The following is a 22655-nucleotide window of genomic DNA, read 5'->3' as shown; positions in this document are numbered from 1 at the left end:
GGCCTTCCTCCCAGTTTCACCTCAATCCACTAAAGCTTGGCTTTCAAAGCTCATTTGGGGGGAAGGTGAAATGGAGCAGGGCTCAAAGTATCTCAAATAAACAGAGGTGCTAGGAGAGATGAGCATATTGAATGGGGCCATGACTCTGCCCCAGTTCAGTTCTTCATTCAGTGAGGCCAGCAGCTGAGAGCCTGGGTGCAGGAAGCATCTGTGAATCTCTTCTCCACCCCAAGAGGAATGTCTGGCCATCCATTGATCAAAGCTCTGAGCTGGAACAATGCTAAGGTCCCCCAGTTGGCTGGCACAACTGAGAAAATGTGGGGGCAAGTGAAAAGTCAATTTGAAGGCCTGTGTACTCTAGCCATGTTCACAGTATAAAGGCAGTTCTTTTTGGCACCTGGCATCCTCTTCTTCTAGAGAATGATTGCTGCTCTTGGAATCATTTCTCCTGATATTCCCTGTATTTGGAGCCTTTCAAGATATTTCTGACACTCCAGTGGCTTCATAAGCCTTTAATTAAAATTGAAGAGTGCTGTTTAATGGCTTGTATATAAATATGCTGCAATTACACAATATGAAGAATCACAAATAAATTAATTTCATGTGGATGTTTTCACAGAAGGTATGAATTCTGAGTTTCAGTCCTTGGAGAAAAATCTCTAATAGGGCAAGCAAAATGAAGAGAGATGACAGTGCTGCGAAGACACACAGTTCTGGACATCTTATACTGTTCTGTCTGTCTCTTCCACTACAATTAGTTTCTTAAAGGGACACTGTCAGAAAAATCACGTAGATGGAAGTGGGCTGTGCAATCAATCACTGGCCACCGGGAAAACAGTGAATCTGGGCGGATTCCCCTTTGGATTCCATCAAACCACATCGGAGAATCTGGCATCTGCGTTGATTGAAGTATTTGAGCATAGGCTGAGGCCAAAATCGCTGCCTGATTCACTGAATGAGACTTGCATTTGTAATCTCATAAGAGAGAAGCCCAGAAGATTAGGATGAAAGTCACGGAGCAGTCTCCCTCCTTAACACAGAGGTAAAAATTCAGACCAACTCTGACCTGGGTCTTGGACAAACTGCTTCACAGAGAACAGTCTGTTTTATGTCTGGCTGGAATGCTGTAGAACCTGTGTGAGCAGCTTGATAAATGTACTCCACTGAATCTGGCAAGGGCCCAGCCACATTCAATAGTCTCTCTCGGTGCTGAGAAGACCATGAGATCAAGTCAAGTGAGAGTATATGTTTCGGTCTCCAATTAGGATGGAATTCCAAATACATAGTATGCCATGTAGAGGTGTCCAATGTGCTGCTATAATAAATAGTTTCTGATCTTTTTTCAAATTCATTAGAGGGTTGAGACATGGTGAGAGATAAAAAGACTTCCTTTAAAAAGTGGAAGTCAAATTCTAGTGAGACAAATAGAAAGGAGCATAAACACTGCCAAATTAAGTGCAAGAATGTAATAAGAAAAGCCAAAGAGGAGTTTGAAGAACGGCTAGCCAAAAACTCCAAAGGTAATAACAAAATGTTTTTTAAATACATCAGAAGCAGGAAGCCTGCTAAACAACCAGTGGGGCCCCTTGATGATCGAGATACAAAAGGAGCGCTTAAAGACGATAAAGTCATTGCGGAGAAACTAAATGGATTCTTTGCTTCAGTCTTCACGGCTGAGGATGTTAGGGAGATTCCCAAATCTGAGCTGGCTTTTGTAGGTGACAAATCTGAGGAGCTGTCACGGATTGAAGTGTCACGAGAGGAGGTTTTGGAATTAATTGATAAACTTAACATTAACAAGTCACTGGGACCAGATGGCATTCACCCAAGAGTTCTGAAAGAATTCAAATGTGAAGTTGTGGAACTGTTAACTAATGTTTGTAACCTGTCCTTTAAATTGGCTTCTGTACCCAATGACTGGAAGTTAGCTAATGTAACGCCAATATTTAAAAAGGGCTCTAGAGGTGATCCCGGCAATTACAGACCGGTAAGTCTAACGTCTGTACTGGGCAAATTAGTCGAAACAATAGTTAAGAATAAAATTGTCCGACACATAGAAAAACATAAACTGTTGAGCAATAGTCAACATGGTTTCTGTAAAGGGAAATCGTGTCTTACTAATCTATTAGAATTCTTTGAAGGGGTCAACAAACATGTGGACAAGGGGGATCCAGTGGACATAGTGTACTTAGATTTCCAGAAAGCCTTTGACAAGGTCCCTCACCAAAGGCTCTTATGTAAATTAAGCTGCCATTGGATAAGAGGGAAGGTCCTTTCATGGATTGAGAACTGGTTAAAAGACAGGGAACAAAGGGTAGGAATTAATGGTAAATTCTCAGAATGGAGAGGGTAACTAGTGGTGTTCCCCAAGGGTCAGTCCTCGGACCGATCCTATTCAACTTATTCCTAAATGATCTGGAGAAAGGGTAAACAGTGAGGTGGCAAAGTTTGCAGATGATACTAAACTGCTAAAGATAGTTAAAGTCCAAAGCAGGCTGTGAAGAACTTCAAAAAGATCTCACAAAACTAAGTGATTGGGCAACAAAATGGCAAATGAAATTTAATGTGGATAAATGTAAAGTAATGCACATTGGAAAAAATAACCCCAACTATACATACAATATGATGGGGGCTAATTTAGCTACAAGAAGTCAGGAAAAAGATCTTGGAGTCATCGTGGATAGTTCTCTGAAAATGTCCACGCAGTGTGCAGAGGCGGTCAAAAAAGCAAACAGGATGTTAGGAATCATTAAAAAGGGGAGAGAGAATAAGACTGAGAATATATTATATTATTGCCCTTATATAAATCGATGGTACGCCCTCATCTTGAATACTGCGTACAGATGTGGTCTCCTCATCTCAAAAAAGATATACTGGCACTAGAAAAGGTTCAGAAAAGGGCAACTAAAATGATTAAGGGTTTGGAACAGGTCCCATATGAGGAGAGATTAAAGAGGCTAGGACTCTTCAGCTTGGAAAAGAGGAGACTAAGGGGGGATATGATAGAGGTATATAAAATCATGAGTGATGTGGAGAAAGTGGATAAGGAAAAGTTATTTACTTATTCCCATAATACAAGAACTAGGGGTCATCAAATGAAATTAATAGGCAGCAGGTTTAAAACAAATAAAAGGAAGTTCTTCTTCATGCAGCGCACAGTCAACTTGTGGAACTCCTTACTGAGGAGGTTGTGAAGGCTAGGACTATAACAGAGTTTAAAAGAGAACTGGATAAATTCATGGTGAAGTCAAGTCCATTAATGGCTATTAGCCAGGACGGGTAAGGAATGGTGTCCCTAGCCTCTGTCTGTCAGAGGGTGGAGATGGATGGCAGGAGAGAGATCACTTGATCATTTCCTGTTAGGTTCACTCCCTCTGGAGCACCTGGCATTGGCCACTGTCGGTAGACAGGATACTGGGCTAGATGGACCTTTGGTCTGACCCCGTACGGCCTTTCTTATGTTCTTATGGTGCCCCCATTCATCTATGCTCTTTGACCTCTCACTGCAACTCTCATGGATTGGTCTGGTCAAACCCTGCTATTTAGGCTATTACGAAGTCTCTGTATGTGTAGGTGACACACTGCTGTTGCTTGCCAGCCCAGCTCACTCTAGTTCAGATGTTCTGTGGGTAATCATCAATATAGAAAAATGCCTGGCTATTGAACCAGTAGTCCTTGAGGCAGAGAAAAAAACAATTTGCGGTATGCCTTTTCTTTGTAGTTAGGGACACTGAAACAGCTAGGGATTCATATCCTTTCCTGTTGTATCTGTAAATTATCTCCCTTTCCTTCAGAAAATGCACACTGACCCCTGGCACTGGAAAGATCTCTGTTAGCTGTGAAAGTGAATATAGTCAAGATGGTTACTCTTCCTTGTTTTATCTATCGTACTACTATGCTCTTTATCAAAATATCTTTTTTGAGAAAATTAGCTCTCTTATCTGTTTGGAAAGGTGGGAAACCTAACTTAAAGTGGTCTGTCTTTTGTGGCCTTGGAGAGATGGGAGGACTAGAACGCTCTAATTTTAAACTGTATTACTAGGCTTTCTTGCTCAGTGCAGTACAACACTGGCAAAGTATATTACAGTTTTGACTATGGCTATTACAGTTTTGACTATTGATGATCCTATCAGGCTAATATGTATTGGGATTTAGAACTGGGTAGTGGCCAATTTACTACACCTTTTGTGATTTACAATATCTTAGTTTATAACCTTGCCAACAATGTCCTATAAGGAGAAGGTTTTGTTGGACTATTGCATCGTAAGTAACTTGCACATGAAGGACATTATAGAACTGCAGGCATCCTGCATAACTGAAGAGGATTGCAAAGTGACAGCTCTACCCTGCCAGACCTCCTAATGAATCAACAACTTTGAACAAATCAAGAACTATTTAAGCAACAACTTAACTCTGCCCTTGTAGTGACCCAAAGGAGGAAAAAAAAAGGAAACACTTCAAAACTTAGGCTCAAGTAATCGGGGACCACAAATGCTAAAATGCCTTAAACATAATTAAGGATATGATTTAACATGGAGGTCATGGAAATAATAAATTCCATGACTTTACTGGATTTCCGTGACTTCTTTGGCTTCAGCTGTCAGTGGCTGTGTGCCCGCATGGCTGCGACCAGGGCTGGAGCTGGGACTGTGCACGGCTGCACTGGAGCTGCAGCTGTGCACCTGCAGCTGGAGCCAGGGCTGTGTGCCCGTGGCTGGAACTGGGGCTGTGCACCCCTGCAGCTGGGGCTTGGGCTGTCAGTTCCCCCATGCCCCATGACAGGACTTGGGCTGTCAGTCCCCCCCTCCCACCATGGGGCTCCAGCTGTCATTCTCTTCCCCCCCCCCTCTTCCAACCCTCCCGCCGTTTATTTTTAGTAAAAGTTACAGACAGGTCATGGGCTCCCATGAATTTTTGTTTATTCCCCGCAACTTGTTTGTGAATTTTACTAAAAATAACAGTGACAAAATCTTAAACATAATTATAGGGTCATTGCATAGTGCCACAACAGGGCAGAGTTAGGGTTGTTTGGGTGCCCAAATGTGCATTTCCACACCTTAACATATTTTGACTTCTTTTAAGTCTAACTCTGAATTTCCTGGGCTTAAAATTCTAATTTTTTGCAGTAATTAAATCGTCCCTGTAGTGTGTGTTATCGTAGAATATCAGGGTTGGAAGGGATCTCAGGAGGTCATCTAGTCCAGCCCCCTGCCCAGACAGATTTTTACCCAAGTTACTGATGTGTTCTGTTCTTAACTGTACTGCCATTTTAACAAAGATTTGTCTGGAAATGTAGTGTGAAAAGCAAATTGGCTTTTAAAAATTTTTTCCATTTCAATTATTCGAAGTGGTGTTTGTAACACAGCTGGAGAAACTTGTCAGCTAAAATGGGGATGGGGGGGCGTGAAATTGTGGTGTTTTCACTTGTTTTTAACCTGCATTCTTTAAGTACTCTCTGCGTCTCACATGTTGTAACAGTGAGCTGTGAGAGACTGCCACAGTGGTAGTATAGAATGCATGTTTCCTATTCGCTGCAAATCATAAAGTTAAAAGTAAATTATTAAATTACATTAGTAAAATTAAAAGTTTCTAAAAGATGATAATACTTGGATCTCCTGCCATGATCCACTCTGGATTTCTGAAATCTGCTGGATTCCCTCTTTCTCCTATCTGATCTTGACCTGTGCTGAAAGCTGGTGGCAGTTGCTATGGAAAATTTAAAGTGGTATTCCTATCTGTCTGTGCTGTCATTATGAAAGCCAAGTGTACACCTCTATTTGACAGTTGTATAGATGGGTCTGCATTCCATGGGGTGAGGACAGGGAGGAATGTGTCCTAGTGCTCTATCATCCTTTCTGCTGCTGCAACAATCTTTGCCTTGCTTTGCTTCTACTCGTCTGTCATTATACTGACTTGCAAACATTTAGCTTTTTTGCCAGTTGCTATGGTTACTTCTGGGCTGCCAGCATCTGCACTGCAGAAATGAGAAACAAATAATATATTCCAAGTCTTAAAGAAATGTACAGGAATGGGTTAAACTTTTAAACCCAACATGAGCATTACCAGCCAAGCAATACCCATTTGTGATTTGCCATGACTGCTGCAGGCTCCTAACAATTGATTTACTGAAGCATATTTCTCATTCTTCTTCACTACATCAAAAAGATTTTTCATCAGTGGCTTCACCATATCCCACAAAGGTGTGACATTTTGTAATCTTGCACAGTTTCAAAGAACTAATTTAACTTCTTTAAATTATTAACCGCTTCCTTAGCATGTCTATTCCCCAAGCTCTTTCTGTGTCTGTGGAAGCCCAAAACCGAACAAACCACTGTTGGCATTAGACCAGCGTTTCTCAAACTAGGGTCCACGAGGGTATTCCAAGGGTCCGCGGGCCCCGCTGATCAACTCCCCTCCTCTTCCCTCCCTCATCTTCTCCCCCTCCCTCCTATCACCTTCTGCATGCCGGGGAACAGCTGAGGGAAGTGGTGCAGTGGGGGCAGGGCCTGGAGCTGTGTGGGGGCTTGGGGGTCAGTGAAAAAATTTTGAATCAAAATTGGGGGTCCTCAGATTGCTAAAATTTGAGAACCTCTGCATTAGACTACAATGTATGCAAAGGCAAGGTGTTGGCATTGCTTGCTCCAGCAAGCTGCACTGGAAGGAGCAGATGTCTCACGTCTTATGAAGTGCTGTTGTTCGGATTTTCAGTGAAAGAGGCTTATTTAGGCTATTCATTGAACAGTATGGTCTATCTATCCGTTTGGAAGTCCTTTTGCTTTCTAACACTTAAAGGCAGACTCCCAGCTTTGAGTCAAGAGACTAATAGTGCTCCCTGGTGCAGATCTAGTTTAGGTTGTCCTGCATGTGGAGATTTTCCTTACCAAAGAGAAATTTTTCTGGCCTGATGTGTGTAGGGTGACCAGATAAGTGTGAAAAATTGGGACACTTTTTGGTGGGGGGGTGCGGGAAGCATAGTTGCTTGTATAAGGCCTTGTCTACACTGGGGGGGAGTGATCGACCTAAAATACGCAACTTCAGCTACGAGAATAGCATAGCTGAAGTCGACGTATATTAGTTCGACTTATCTCGCATCCTCACGGCGCAGGATTGATTGCCGCGGCTCCCCCGTTGACTTTGCTTCCGGGGGGTAGTGTAGACGTACTCTAAAACACAGCCTCTAAAATCGGGATGGTCCCAATAATATTGGGGCATCTGGTTATCCTACATGTGTTCTCTGCTGGATCATTTCTCAATGTTGTGTATGTTCTGCTAATGTTTTCCACACAGTGCCAGAGCTGCCAATCTTGGAGAGAAGGAACTGGCTGATACACCTGCACTATATCCGCAAAGATTATGATGCATGTAAGGTAAGAACTGGTCATTGGGAAATGGTTTACTTGTTTCATTGTTTAGTTCCTAAGCCAGATCTGTATTTTCTATAGGAAGTCTGAGTTGTGGTAAACATGTTCGGCTAGGGTCTCAGCTGGTGTTAATATGTGTAGCTCTATTGATCTCAATGGAGCTACGACAATTTATAGTACTTAACGATCTAGACCTCTAGTTAGCATTTCTAGGTATAAAACCTAAGGGGAAAAAATGGTATTTGCGGAATTACTCTTCTTAGGTAGAGAGTAGTATGGGTCCCAACTACATTCTTTCCTGAATTGACAGAGAGAAAATGTAGGTAAAGCAAATGTGAAAACTACTTTTTGTCTGTCTATATTTTGCCTTGTTTACAAATCTGTACAGTTTTAAGTTCTTCAAGTGCTTGCGTATGTGCATTCACAGTAAGTATAGGCATGCCTTGTGCACCAGTGTGAGAGAGTTTTCCATAGCAGTAACCATAGGGAAGGCCCCATCCCTGGTCACACTCCTACTTACCGTTGGTGGTCAGATCATTGGTGCTCTTTGAACTACTACTCAATCTAACTAGTGTTTCTCAAAAGCCTTTGGACTTATTTTCTTTTCTTTTTTCCTTTATAATTTTAAGATTATTTCATTTGATTTAGTGCTACTTTAGGGATTTTTCCAGCTGGCGGGTCCCTGGGATTCAAACCTTGCCTAGAATTCAAGAAGTTTACACCTGTTAATGACCCTCACTCCTACTGCCTCAAGTATTTGGGTGATGGCCACATCAGAGATGGGTGCTTTATCTTTCATGGCTTAAAGACTAGAACTAAGACACTAAAGCCACCTTGTTCATCTAAAGGAAGCTCTTTGAAGTGCTCCTCCGGTCATATCAGCTGAAAGAGGTCTCGGAAGATCCCCATCTCTGGGTCCGTCCTTTTCAAGGCCTAGAGAATCAGAGTTGTAGCCTCAAAAGTCCAAGCAAAAGTCTGCATCCAGCTTCTCGGCGTCTAGGGTGCAGGACTCCTCCCACAGAGGGTCAGTCAGGTACCAAAGGTAGAGGGTGCCCTGTGCCTTTCTACTCCCCGGTACCGGGTCACTCAGAGACCTAGGTCATCAGCTCCGGTGCCCTCTCAGGGACCATCAAGACAGGCTACTTTGGTGACAGATCAGTCTTCCCTGATCACTACAGATCAGCCGCTCATGTTGGTATCAACTATGATGGAGGCTTACATCACGGCTAGAGATTTACTATGCCTGTTGGTGCTGCCATTGTCTTTGCTTCAGAGCGAAGACCTTGTGCAGTACCAATGCAGCCTTCTAGAATAGATCATCGGCACCATGTCATTCATCCATAGCACTGTCTGCCTTGGGCTTGATACTGCCCCCTAGTGTGGAACTGGCTCTGGATTCCTTACACCATATATTAACAGCAACCAGGAAGCCATCCATGCTGCCACTGGTACCATGCTTCTGACATAGGTCCTGATTAAGATTGCCAAAGACCCCTCCAGCTAACACGCCACCCTTTTTCTCCAAGTCATCATCAAACTCTGAAGTCAACTTTCAGGTGTCCTGGTACCCAAAGTCTAAAGCTTACTCTAGTAATTGCTGTCATTATTGTGGCTTTGAGAAGAGATTGTCCAAGAATTGGGACGCTTGGGCCAGACAAGCCTGGGGCCTGGTATTGTACCAGGGGAGTGGCCTTAATAGTTGCCTTGGGGGAAAACACCTCACGCCTCTTCCTCATCACCTGACGAGGTCCTGGTATGGGAGGCATCATCCCCAGTACTGGATGACTAAAGTATGCCAGGAGTTACTCAGGAGAATGGCAGCCTCTCTGGAACTTGTAGAGGAGAATACACACAAGCTCATTGACATTCTCCATCTTTCTGCGGAAAAGTAGCCCTGCCTATGAACAATGCCATCATGCAGCCAGCTGAAACAATATGGCAGACCTCTTCCTCCATTCCTCTGGTGGCCAAATTAATGGATCAGAAATACCAGGCTCCATCCCTGGAGTTTGAGTAGTTCTGTCTACATCCTAGCTGTGGCCACAGTGAATGGGAGAAGTTGTCAGGGCCAAGCTAAGACTACCTCCAGGAGAAAAAAGACTAAAAAAGCTTTGTCTTTGGCAGAAAAAATTATTCTATGCCAAGTCTACAACTCTGGATTGCCAACTATCATACCTTTTGGTTGTGCTATGACTTGTCCAACTGAGAAGCCATATCCCACTTTGTCACCAAGCTGCCTGAAGATTCAAGGGAGCAGTTTGAATTCGTCATGGCTGAGGATCGCTTCATCACTCATTCAGCTCTGCAGGCTTTCCTGAATGTGGTAGATTGCAGCCAGGATCATGGCGACAACTGTAAGAATGCACAAGTCCTCCTGACTGCATCTCTGAAGAATTGCAATAGACAACTGAGGATTTCCCCTTCAAAGGGTATTCCTTGTTATCATCCAAAATAGATCAGGCTTTGCATACCCTGAAGGACTTGAGAATAGTTCTGAAATCCTTGGGCCTCTACTGGCAATGACGAGGACAAAATATCATTCTCCATACCAATCTAGACATCAATGCTACCTCTTCTGTCAGGTTGACAAGCCTAAGAAAAAGCAAAGATTGCAGAGGACATAGATGCCTTCCACTTCCTTCGGGTTCGAGGCATCCCATGGGCTTGAAGCAGTAGATTTGACTCTTTTATGTAGAGGACAGCATGTCCCCCAACCTAGATCTCTCTGGCCCTTCCCTGCATTTCCAGGTCAGGTTATTACATTTCCTACATGCCTGGTGCAGTCCATCACCTTGGACAAATAGGCGATAAGTACAGTGGAATCAGGATATACCTTGCATTTCCTTGCTATTCCCACCCCTTTTCCCAGTCCCTCTTTAGGGATCCCTGTCACGAGTCTGTGCTAAGGCAAGAAGTGCAGATTCTACATTCTTTGGGAGCTATAGAAGAAGTGCCCCCTCCTCAGTGGTCAGGGTTTTTTATTCCCAACACTTTCTCATTCTCAAAGCCACAGGAGGTCTCATATCAGTCCTAAATCTTTGGAACCTGAACAGGTATGTCAAGATGACGTTCTGGATGGTTTCCCTGGCCACAATTATCTTTTCTCTAGGTCCAGGAGACTGGTTATTTCAACATCTTCCAAGACATTTCTGCCTCTCTCCAGGTTTCAAACTCCGCAGGACCTATGTGTGTTCCTCAAGGAGCATCCCTGGACAACTGTAAGGGATTGCCTCAGGATTCTAGATCATGAGGCGGCATGTATATACATCACCCCGCACACCAGACTTCAGACCGCTGCAGGCATGGGTCAGCTCGGTCTATCATCCTCAAATTCACCTCTGAGATGAGCTATTTTGTGTTTCAGACACCATGTTGTCTTCTCTGAACTGGTGGCTGAGCCAACCCAACATGTGCAAAGGAATTGCCTTCTCTCCCATCAATGACTATGGTAACACATGCCTTAGCCATGGGATGGGGAGCACATCTGTGATAAATGAAGGGGGGGAGATAGCTCCCTTTTATGGATACGCAGCCAGCCAATTAGCTACAAAATCCCTGTTGATAGCTGTTCTCTACTTGCTTTACCTGTAGAGGGTTAAAAAAGCCTATAGGTAAAAGGAAGGAGTGGACACCTGACCAAAAGAGTCAATGGGAGGGCTAGAACTTTTTAGAATCGGGGAAAAAAACTTTCCCTTTGTCTGTCTCTGGTTGTTCTCTCAGAGAGGAGACGCAGAGCAGCAATGCTGTAAGACACTTTAAGCCAGGTATGGAAAAGACCATCAGATCATACCTAGAAACTCCTCATTTGAAACCCCAGATATGTAAGTAGATCAAGAAATGTCTAGGAAGACAGAATTAGGTTTATCTCTTTTATTTCTTTATGGCTTGTGGACTCCTCTGTGCTAACCCCAGGTGCTTTTGTTTTGCTTGTAACCTTTAAGCTGGACCTCAAGAAAACCATCCTACTGGCCATGCTGGGGTGAACAGAACCAAAGACCGTTTGGGGAAGTCATTTCACTGGGAGGGAATGGGCAAGGACATTTCTATCTATGTCCAGTCTTGTGAGGTGTGCTAGAGGGTGGGAAAGCCCCAAGACCAGGTCAAGGCCCCTCTCCAGCCACTCCCCATCATTGAGGTCCCATTTCAGGGTGTAGCTGTGGATATTCTGGGCCCTTTCCATAAAAAGACACCCAGAGAAAAGCTGTACATACTGACTTTCATGGATTTTGCCACCCGATGGCCAGAAGCAGTAGCTCTAAGCAACACCAGGGCTAAAAGCGTGAGCCAGGCATTGGCAAACATTTTTGCCAAGGTAGGTTGGCCCTCCGACATCCTTACAGATTCAGGAACTAACTTCTTGGCAGGGACCATGAAACGTCTTTGGGATGCTTATGGGGTAAACCACTTGGTTGCCACCCCTTACCACCATCAAACGAATGGCCTAGTAGAAAAATTTAATGGGACTTTGGGGGCCATGATTTGTAAATGAACACTCCAATGATTTGGATCTAGTATTGCAGCAGTTGCTCTTTGCCTACAGGGATGTACCACATCCCGTTTGGGATTTTCAACCTTTGAACTCGTTTATGGCCACAAAGTTAAAGGACCATTACAGTTGGTGAAGCAGCAATGGGACGGGGTTACATCTTGTCCAGGAACTTAACGTTTTGTAACCAACCTGCAAAACACCCTCAAAGACTCTCTAACCCTTGCTAGGGAAAACCTACAAGAGCAGAAGGCCTGGTATGATAAACGTGCCAGAGAACGTTCCTTCAAAGTAGGTGACCAAGTCATGGTCCTGAAACTGCTCCAGGCCAATAAGATGGACGCATCGTGGGAGGGGCCATTTATGGTCCGAGAGCGCCTGGGAGCTGTTAATTACCTCATAGCATTCCCAGGCCCTACCCTAAAATCTAAAGTATACCATGTTAATTTTCTAAAGCCCTTTTATTCCTGAGAAATCAAGGTTCTCCAGTTTACAGCTCAGGAGAGAGATGACGCTGAGTGACTTGAAGGAGTGTACTGTGAAGGAAAAAGCAACAGTGGCGTAGGGCATGAGCAGCAACAGCAAATCCAGGAGCTGCGCACCAGCTTCACGCCAATGTTTTCAGCCACCCCAGGACAAACAAAACGGGTATACCACTCCATTGACACAGGTGATGCTTGCCCATTTAGAGCCCAACCCTACTGGATGGCTCCTGAAGCCAAAACCTCAATAGAAAAGGAGATCAAGGACATGTTACAGATGGGTGTAATCCTCCCCTCTGAGAGTGCAAGGGCCTCCCCAGTGGTTCTGGTTCCCAAACCCGATGGGGAAATCCGCTTTTGCATGGACTACTGTAAACTAAATGTTGTAACTCGCCCAGAAAACTATCTAATGCCATGCACAGATGAGCTATTGGAGAAACTGGGACCTGCCCATCTCCATCTTAGACTTAACTAAGGAGTACTGGCAAGGGCTGCTAGATGACCCCGCCAAGGAAAGGTCAGCCTTCATCACCCATGTAGGGCTGTATGAATTTAATGTGCTCCCTTTCAGACTGCAAAATGCACCCGCCACCTTCCAGAGACTGGTGATAATCTTCTGGCTGGAGTTGGGGAATTTGCAGTCGCCTAGCTTGATGATGAGGCTGTATTCTCAGATTCCTGGGTAGAACACCTGGAACATCTCCAAGCTGTCTTCCAGCACATAAGGGAGGCAGGATTAACCGTTAAGCTAAAAAGTGTCAAATAGGCCTAAACAGGGTAACATACCTTGGACACCAGGTGGGTCAAGGAACTATCAACCCCTAAAGGCTAAAGTAAATGCTATCCAAAATTGGCCTGTCCTTAAGTCAAAGACGCAGGTCCGATCCTTCTTCGGCTTGGGCGGGTATTACAGACGATTTATACCACACTACAGCCAAATTACCACCCCACTGACAGACCTGACTAGGAAAAAGCAGCCAAATGCAATTCAGTGGACTGAAAAGTGTCAGAAAGCCTTTAACCAGCTTAAAGTGGCCCTTACGTCTGACCCTGTACTAAGGGCCCTGCACTTCAACAAATCTTTCATCGTAATCACAGATGCGTCCGAGCGTGATGTAGGAGCAGTTTTAATGCAGGAAGGACCAGGTCAACAATTTTATCCTGTCTTGTTCCCAAGCAAAAAACTTTCTGAGAAGGAAAGCCACTGGTCAGTCTCAGAAAAAGAATGTTACACCATTGTGTATGCTCTGGAGAAGCTACGCCCATACATTTGGGGACGGCGTTTCCACCTGCGAACTGACCATGCTGTGCTGAAGTGGCTTCACACAGTCAAAGAAACTAACAAAAAACTTCTTCGGTGGAGTTTAGCTCTTCAGGACTTTGATTTTGAAATACAACACATTTCAGGAGCCTCTAACAAAGTGGCTGATGCACTTTCCTGGGAAAGTTTCCCAGAATCAGCCTGGTAAAAATGTTCCTGTATTCTAAGTCATTGTAGTCTTTGAAATGTGAAAAATACTGTTTAGTTCTTCATGTAATTCGTAGTAAAATTAGAGGTGCATGTATCTTATTAACTCTGTTTCTTAAACCTCCAGGAAGAAATCCCAGCCGGTGTAGACCCGACCTGAACCAGTCTGGCCAGCACCGTCTATGATTTGGGTGGGAGGGGGCGTATTATAAATGAAGGCGGGGTAGCTCCCTTTTATGGACACCCAGCCAGCCAATTAGCTACAGAATCCCTGTTAGTAGCTGTTCTCTACTTGCTTTACCCTGTAAAGGGTTAAAAAAGCCCATAGGTAAAAGGAAGGGAGTGGGCACCTGACCAAAAGAGCCAATGGGAGGGTTAGAACTTTTTAAAGTCGGGGAAAAAACTTTCCCTTTGTCTGTCTCTGGTTGTTCTCCCGGAGAGGAGAGACAGAGCAGCAATGCTGTAAGATGGTTTAAGCCAGGTATGGAAAACCATCAGATCATACCTAGAAACTCCTCATTTGAAATCCCAGATATGTAAGTAGATCAAGAAATGTCTAGGAAGATGCAATTAGGTTTATCTCTTTTATTTATTTATGGCTTGTGGACTCCTCTGTGCTAACCGCAGGTGCTTTTGTTTTGCTTGTAACCTTTAAGCTGGACCTCAAGAAAACCATTTTTGATGCTTAATTATTATATTTGTTCTTTTTAAATCTAGCAAGAGCCTAAGTTCCAGATGTATTTTTTTCTTTTTGTTTTTAATAAAATTTACCTTTTTCAACAACAGGATTGGGTTTTTGTGTCCTAAGAGGTTTGTGCATATGTTGTTTAACTAGCTGGTGGCAACAGCTGTTCTTTTGTTTTTGTTTTTCTTTCTCAGCTCTTCCCCGGAGGGGGTGTGTGAAAGGAGGGTACCCACAGGAAGGAATTCACAAATGAGCCTTCCTTGTTTCTCAAAGGGGTTCTGCATTTGGGCGGTGGCAGCATCTACCCATCCAAGGTCAGAGAGAAGTTGTAACCTTGGGACTTTAATACAAGCCTGGAGTGGCCAGTATTAATTGTTAGAATCCTTGCAGGTCCCCACCGTCTGCACTCGAAGTGCCAGAGTGGGGAATTAGCTTTAACAACATCCAAGCCCCGTCCAGGCCCAGGGGTTGTGGACTGCCCACTAAGCCAAGCTCCATATAAATGTTTGAGTTGCAAGTGATACTTTATGCATGTTAGTAGTTCCAGTCTCACATCCAAGGCAAGACTGTCCAGGTTCTCAGCGATAACACCATAGTAGTGTTTTATGAGAACAAGCAAGGTTGCGCCAGACCCAACAGCCTTTGCCAGGAGGCAGTCAAGTTATGGAACTTGTTTATTTGGAACTCAGTCACTCTCAAGGCATCTCACCTACTAGGGGTTCAAAATGGCCTGGTGCATTGTCTGTGCAGATCCTTCAACGTGGACCACAAACGTCTCTCAACATGAACTTTCTAGTTTGGGTGTTTCACGTAGGGGGCTTTCTGTCTGTGGGACTATTTATGACTCGGTCAAACAGGAGGTGTCCCCATTTCTCTTCCAAGGCAAGTCACAGACGTGGGTCAGTATTGAAACCTTTCCTGTTTCCGGGGGACGAGGACCTCCTCTATGTGTTCTCACTAGTGCTCCGATTCCCAGGGTCTTCATCAAACTCAAGCAAGAGCACAGCAGAATGATCCTTATTTCTCCAGCTTGTCCAAGAAAGACTTGGTATTCAGACCTCCACAAACTGTCCTCTCGGGAACCCTTACCATTGCCAGTGACCAAAGACCTCCTAATGCAGAACCATGCATCCATGCTGCACCTGAATCCTCTAGTACTGCACCTCACCACTGATGAATCATGCTGTTGGGTGCAGAGGAAGTGCATTGGTCATTTGCTGTCCAGAACGTTCTTCTTAATAGCAGAAAACCTTCCCCCAGAGCTGCCTACCTAAGTGGAAACATTTCTCCATTTGGGGAGCCTCCCATAATGTGTGTCCAACTCAGGCCAGCATTCAGACAATCCTAGACTGTCTTTTGCAAATTAGAATTCAGTCTAGCATTCAGCTCTGTTAGGGTACATCTGGTGGCCATTTCAGCTTTCCATCCTCTGATAAATGGCAAGACTGTCTTAACTCACCCCATCACTTTCAGATTCTTGAATGGTCTGGAGAGATTATTCCCACCGGTCTGAAAACCAGTACCTTCCTGGGATTTGAATTTGGTGTTGTCTGCACTAATGGAACCTCTCTTCAAGTCTTTGGTGTTATGCTCTTTTTTGCACCTATCAGCAAAGGTATCATTTTTAGTGGTCACTTATGTCAGGAGGTAGGTGAACTGAATGAATTGGTCACTGATTTACCGTATACTGTTTTCTACAAAGTCCATCATAGATCACACCCTCACTTCCTCTCCAAGGTGATCTATGAATTCCCATGAACCAATTTATGTACCTGCCAGTTTTCTTTCCAAAACTGCATGCACACAGGGTGAGAGAAGGCTCACCACTCTCGATGTTTGTCGCTTGTTGGCTTTTTACCTGCATAGGAATGTATGTGGCACCATCCAGTCACAACTCAGAGACTTTCCAAATGGATCACCAGCTGCATTGCGGTGGCTTATGTTGCTAAAGGAGTAATGCTTCCGGATAGACTCACAGTGCACTCAAGCAGAGCACATGCAACCTCAGCAGCATTTCTGGCACATGTCCCATCATGGACATCAGTACAGCAACAACGTGGTCCTCAGATCATGCTTTCACCAGACATTATGCGCTCTCTGCCACTTCAAGGTAAGATGCAAATATAGCAAGGTGGTCCTACAATCTCTCTTCCAATGAGGCTCAGAGCTCTACCTTGTGAGGTATACCATGTACCTACAGTGTAATTGACATATGCAAGCACTCAAATAAGAAAAAACAGTTACTTACCTTCTCGTAACTGTTCTTCAAAATGTGTTGCATATATCCATTACATGACCCACTCTCCTTCCCTGATGCATCAGAATCTACTAACAGGTTCCAGTGTGAAGGAACTGAAGGTGGAGCAACTCTGCCCTTTATCTAGCTCTTTGTGCTATGAGCAAGATATAGTGAGCAGGGCCACCCCTACATGTACCACTAAGGAAGACTCTCTGGCACCGGTGCACAAGGCATATACACACCTGTAGTGTAACTGACATACAACACATCTTGAAGAACAGTTATTCTTAACTGTGGTTTTTTTCCCCCCCAGTTGATTCTCCTTGCAGCCTTGTAAAACTCAAATATCAAAATGAATACAGGCTTCCCTTTTTTTCTAGTGACAAATAGGTTTTCCCAGATAATTATAACTCTATTGCATAGTGCAGAGTCTCTCAAAGATACTGCAGAGGCAACAGAAAGACATTGCATTGGGCAAACACCTCCCATAAGAGAGTGAGAGGAAAGGTCTTGACTTTGCTTGATTGAAGGTCATTCGTTTTACACATAATATGTTGCACCTTTTGATATGTCTTCAGTTTGGTGAATTAGGCTGAAACTGTTCAGTGGTGCAGAACTGTAACGCAGAGCAGACAAAGAGTATAGTAAGTCATTTAAACAGTATGTTCTCTAGACAAGATTAACACAGTTCATTAAAGGGGACCTGCAAAGGAGTAGGAGGAGGGGAATTGGCGGTTGGATTGGTTTTTTGCTACTCCTGCTTGTTTCCCTCCTTCTCCCCCCCCCCTCCCTTTTAGAAATGTCAGGGATGTCCGGTCTTGGCTTTCCCTTGTCTTTGTTGGAGAACTTCTTGGCTGACTGAGAGCTCACTCAGCTACTAATTGAAGGTGCACTTTGAATCTTTAACACAGAAAGCTTTTCTCTCAAATCTTGGCGTTAAATAGGTGTAAACAAAATCAGTGCTGACAGTCTGAATAAAAATCACTTCCCCTCTCTATTAAGCTGGTTGCATTTAAAGAGGAACAAACCTAACTTTCTTTTCCTTTCTAGATCAGTTGTGAAGCAGCAGCTCTCACACTGGTCTGTGAAGCCCCAATAGTCTGTAAAGTCTTGGTGGCTCCACAAGCCTGGGAGGGGAGGAGAATTAGAGCGGAGGCGGTGTGCTTGGGGAGGAGGCGGAGCAGAGGTGAGCTGGGGTGGGGAGCTGCCGCGCGGCTCCCGGGGGGGGGAGGTGCTGTGGGGAGGGTACCTCAGGCGGGGGGGGGGGGGGGGGAAGCTGCCACAGGGCTGGGGCGGGGCGCAAGGTGGAAGTTTCTCCTAGGGCGCAAAACTTCCTTGCACCGGCCCTGACAGTTGCCCTGTCAAGGCTTAGTTAAGAAGTGACTCTGATCTGTAAACTCTGATGGCAACAATCATTTCTTTATCAGCTCTTGGAGAGAGGCATCCTCCTTTGCATTAGTTCTTGATTTTCATAACTTTGACCTGAATTCTGCCTGACTTTTCCCCCCAACTTCTGTCTATTAAAGAGTTTTTAAAATCCCCATATTTTCCAATGATGCTAAGCATCATTGCAGAATGACTTGTTCCGTCACCTACACCTTCCAGAAATGAAAGGGTTAACTTGATTAATACTTTTACACTTCCACTCCCTCCAATTTTGTTTTGGTGTTTCTGAGGGTTTTTTGGTAAATTTTACTGCTTGTTGAAATAAGAGACTGATGGTACTGGCTGTTAAATCCTGATGCCTTGGAAGCCGGCCAGATGCAAGACAAACTTCTGTACACAGCCCTAGGCTGTGACACCCTCTGCTATTCCTATACAGTCAGTAGCATAGGCATTGGTGCCAGACTGTGTTCAGTAGTTTTGTGATGCAGATACACACTTACCCAAGAGTAAACAGAGATTGTCAAAGACTTCACTTTGGGTATGTCTACACTACGGGATTAATCCGAATTTATATAATTCGAATTTGGGAAACAGATTGTATAAAGTCGAATGTATGCGGCCCCACTAAGCACATTACCGGGGCTAGCGTCAATTTCTGGAGCGTTGCACTGTGGGTAGCTATCCCATAGCTATCCCATAGTTCCCGCAGTCTCCCGCACCCATTGGAATTCTGGGTTGAGATCCCAGTGCCTGATGAGACAAAAAACATTGTCGCAGGTGGTTCTGGGTACAGCCTCACCCCTCCCTTCCTCCCTGCATGAAAGCAATGGACGGCAGACAACCATTTCGCGCCTTTTTTCCTGGGTGAACACTGCAGACTCCATACCATGGCAAGCATGGAGCCCGCTCAGCTCAAGACAGCAGTCATGAACATTGTAAACACCTCGCACATTCTCGTGGAGTTTATGCTGAGCCAGGACCAGAAAAACGAGGCGAGGAGGCAGCGGCGGCGGCAGCACAGCGACAAGCATGATGAGGACATGGACACGGACATGGACACAGAATTCTGTCAAACCGCGGGCCCCGGTGCTTTGGAGATCATGTTGTTAATGGGGCAGGTTCTATCCATGGAATGCCGATTCTGGGCAAGGGAAACCAGCACAGACTGGTGGGACCGCATAGTGTTGCAGGTGTGGGATGATTCCCAGTGGCTGCGGAACTTTCGCATGCGTAAGGGCACTTTCATGGAACTTTGTGACTTGCTGTCCCCTGCCCTGAAACGCCAGAATACCAAGATGAGAGCAGCCCTCACAGTTGAGAAGCGCATGGCGATAGCCCTGTGGAAGCTTGCAACGCCAGACAGCTACCGGTCAGTCAGGAATCAATTTGGAGTGGGCAAATCTACTGTGGGGGCTGCTGTGATGCAAGTAGCCAAAGCAATCACTCAGGTGCTGCTACGAAAGGTAGTGACTCTGGGAAATGTGCAGGCCATAGTGGATGGCTTTGCTGCAATGGGATTCCCTAACTGTGGTGGGGCGACAGATGGAACCCATATCCCTATCTTGGCACCGGAGCACCACGGTACCCAGTACATAAACCGCAAGGGGTACTTTTCAATGGTGCTGCAAGCACTGGTGGATCACAAGGGATGTTTCACCAACATCAACGTGGACTGGCCGGGAAGGGTTCATGACGCTCGCGTCTTCAGGAACACTACTCTGTTTAAAGGGCTGCAGCAAGGGACTTACTTTCCGGACCAGAAAATAACCGTTGGGGATGTTGAAATGCCAATAGTTATTCTTGGGGACCCAGCCTACCCCTTAATGCCATGGCTCATGAAGCCATACGCAGGCAGCCTGGACAGGAGTCAGGAGCCGTTCAACTACAGGCTGAGCAAGTGCAGAATGGTGGTAGAATGTGCATTTGGCCGTTTAAAAGGTCGCTGGCGATCATTATTGACTCGCTCAGACCTCAGCCAAACCAATCTCCCCATTTTTATTTCTGCTTTCTGCATGCTCCACAATCTCTGTGAAAGTAAGGGGGAGACCTTTATGGCGGGGTGGGAGGCTGAGGCAAATCGCCTGGCTGGTGATTACGCGCAGCCAGACACCAAGGCGATTAGAAGAGCACACCAGGAAGCGCTGTGCATCAGAGAAGCTTTGAAAACCAGTTTCATGACTGGCCAGGCTACAGTGTGAAATATCTGTTTGTTTCTCCTTCATGAAAACCTGCCCCCTTTATTGACTCATTCTCTGTAAGGACATGGAACATGGGGAGGAAAAGGGGGGTTATACAGGGGCTGTAGCGGCACTCTGTTTTCCTGCAGCCGTTCCTGAAGCTCCACCAGACACCGGAGCATGTCTGTTTGCTCACGCAGCAGCTCCAGCGTTGCATCCTGCCTCCTCTGATCTTCCTGCCGCCACCTCTCATCTCGAGCGTCCCTCCTGTCCTCACGTTGGTCCCTCCTGTCCTCACGTTGGTCCCTCCTGTCCTCACATTCACTGGCTTCTTTCCTATACTTTGAAACCATGTCCTTCCACTCATTCAGATGATCTCTGTTACTGCGGGTGGATTCCATGATTTCTGTGAACATCTCGTCTTGCGTCTTCTTTTTCCGACGCCTTATCTGTGATAGCCTTCGGGACGGAGGAGGGAGGCTTGAAGAATTTGCAGCTGCTGTAGGGAGGGGAAAAAAGAGAGAATTTTTTAAAAAGATACATTTTGCAGAACAATGCTTATACTCTTTCACGGTGACCAACACTATTCACATTACATAGCACATGTGATTTCTGTGCAAGGTCACATTTTGCCTCTTAATACTGAGTGCCTGTGGCTTTGCTGCTAGAGATCACAGGTCCGGGCAACAGAATTCGGCTTGCATGCGGCCATGGTAAGCCATTGTCTTTCGGCTTCTGCGCCCTCCTTTCCCACATACCAAGCAAAGCCCGTTGAGTGCTGCGGTTTTCCTGTTAACATTCAGCAGCAGCAGAAAACAAACTACCCCCCCCCCATCCAATTCTCTGGATGATCGCTTTATCCCTCCCCCCACCGCGTGGCTGGTATCAGGGAAGATCCCTGCAGGAACCAAACTAACCCCCCAGCCCCTCCCTCCTGCCATGAATTCTCTGGGATGATCGCTGTACCCCTCCCCCCACCGCATGGCTGGTATCAGGGAAGATCCCTGCTAGCCAAACGTGAAAAGCTCAGGGCCAATTTCCCCCCCTGCGCTTGGCTAACTGCAAGGAAGGATTTCTTTTCAGCCACAGGCAAACAGCCCATTAGGAACGGCCACCTCTGTCCCCTTAATTAAGTTCCCGTATTTCAACCAGGTTACCATGAGCGATATCACTCTCCTGAGGATTACACAGCAAGATAAAGAGTGGATGTTGCTTGAATGCCAGCAAACACCGAGACCATACGCTGCCAGGCTTTGTCAGGCAATGATACCAGATTACTTGCTGCAAGCATGGCGTGGTCAAGTGTCCTACCATGGAGGACAGAATAAGGCTGCACTGCCCAGAAACCTTGTGGCAAGGCTTTTGGGGTACCTCCAGGAGAGCTTCATGGAGATGTCCCTGGAGGATTTCTGCTCCATCCCCAGATACGTTAACAGACTTTTCCAGTAGCTGTACTGCCCGCGAATGCATCCCAAGTCCTCAGGGCAAAGTAATCATTAAAAAACGCTTGCTTTTAAAACAAGCTTTATATTTTAAAAGGTAAACTCACCCGAGGTCCCTTCCATGGGGTCATGGTCTTGGATACTGGCTTGGGAGGGTTGGGAGGGTACTTCAGTCAGGCTGAGAAAAAGATCCTGGCTGTTGGGGAGAATGGAGTGCTCGGTGCTCTCTGCAAGCTCGTCCTCCTCCTCCTTCTTCTCCTCTTCCCCATCCGCAGAATCCTCAGGTGTAGCTGATGAGACTATCCCCGACCCGGAATCCACGGTCACAGGTGGGGTAGTGGTGGCGGCCCCCCCTAGAATTGCATGCAGCTCGGCATAGAAGCGGCATTTCCGCGGCTCTGACCCGGAGCGACCGTTTGCCTCCTTTGTTTTTTTGATAGGCTTGTCTGAGCTCCTTGACTTTCACGCGGCACTGATCTGAGTCCCTATTGTGACTTCTCTCCATCATGCCCTTGGAGATTTTTTCAAAAGTTTTGGCATTTCGTCTTTTCGAACGAAGTTCTGCTAGCACTGAATCCTCTCCCCATATAGCGATCAGATCCAGTACCTCCCGTACGGTCCATGCTGGTGCTCTTTTTTGATTATCGGCCTGCATGGTTACCTGTGCTGATGAGCTATCTGTGGTCACCTGTGCTCTCCACTCTGGGCAAACAGGAAATGAAATTCAACTATTCCCGGGGCTTTTCCTGTCTACCTGGCCAGTGCATCCGAGTTCAGATTGCTGTCCAGAGCAGTCACAATGGTGCACTGTGGGATAGCTCCTGGAGGCCAATACTATCGAATTGCGGCCACACTAACCCTAATTTGAGTTGCTAAAATCGATTTTGGCGCTACTCCGCTCGTCGGGGTGGAGTACAGAAATCGATTTA

General features: G+C 45.6%; 1 protein-coding gene across 6 annotated transcripts in view; it reads left to right on the top strand.

Moving 5' to 3' along the window:
- Nucleotides 1-22655, top strand: part of BBS4 (Bardet-Biedl syndrome 4) — a 117815-nt gene that overhangs the window by 38492 nt on the left and 56668 nt on the right. For 5 of the 6 annotated variants that reach the window (XM_034783336.1, XM_034783339.1, XM_034783335.1 and 2 more), the window contains one exon: nt 7288-7367. The exons of the other annotated variant lie outside the window; for it this stretch is intronic. In XM_034783336.1, coding sequence (XP_034639227.1) covers nt 7288-7367 — 80 coding nt within the window. The remainder of the gene's footprint in view (nt 1-7287; nt 7368-22655) is intronic. 6 annotated transcript variants of the gene reach the window in all.

Source organism: Trachemys scripta, chromosome 10 (assembly GCF_013100865.1).
Source record: "Trachemys scripta elegans isolate TJP31775 chromosome 10, CAS_Tse_1.0, whole genome shotgun sequence".
Classification (NCBI taxonomy): Eukaryota; Metazoa; Chordata; order Testudines; family Emydidae; genus Trachemys; species Trachemys scripta.
Note: the sequence above shows the minus strand (reverse complement) of the source record. Positions and strands in the feature narration are given on the sequence as shown.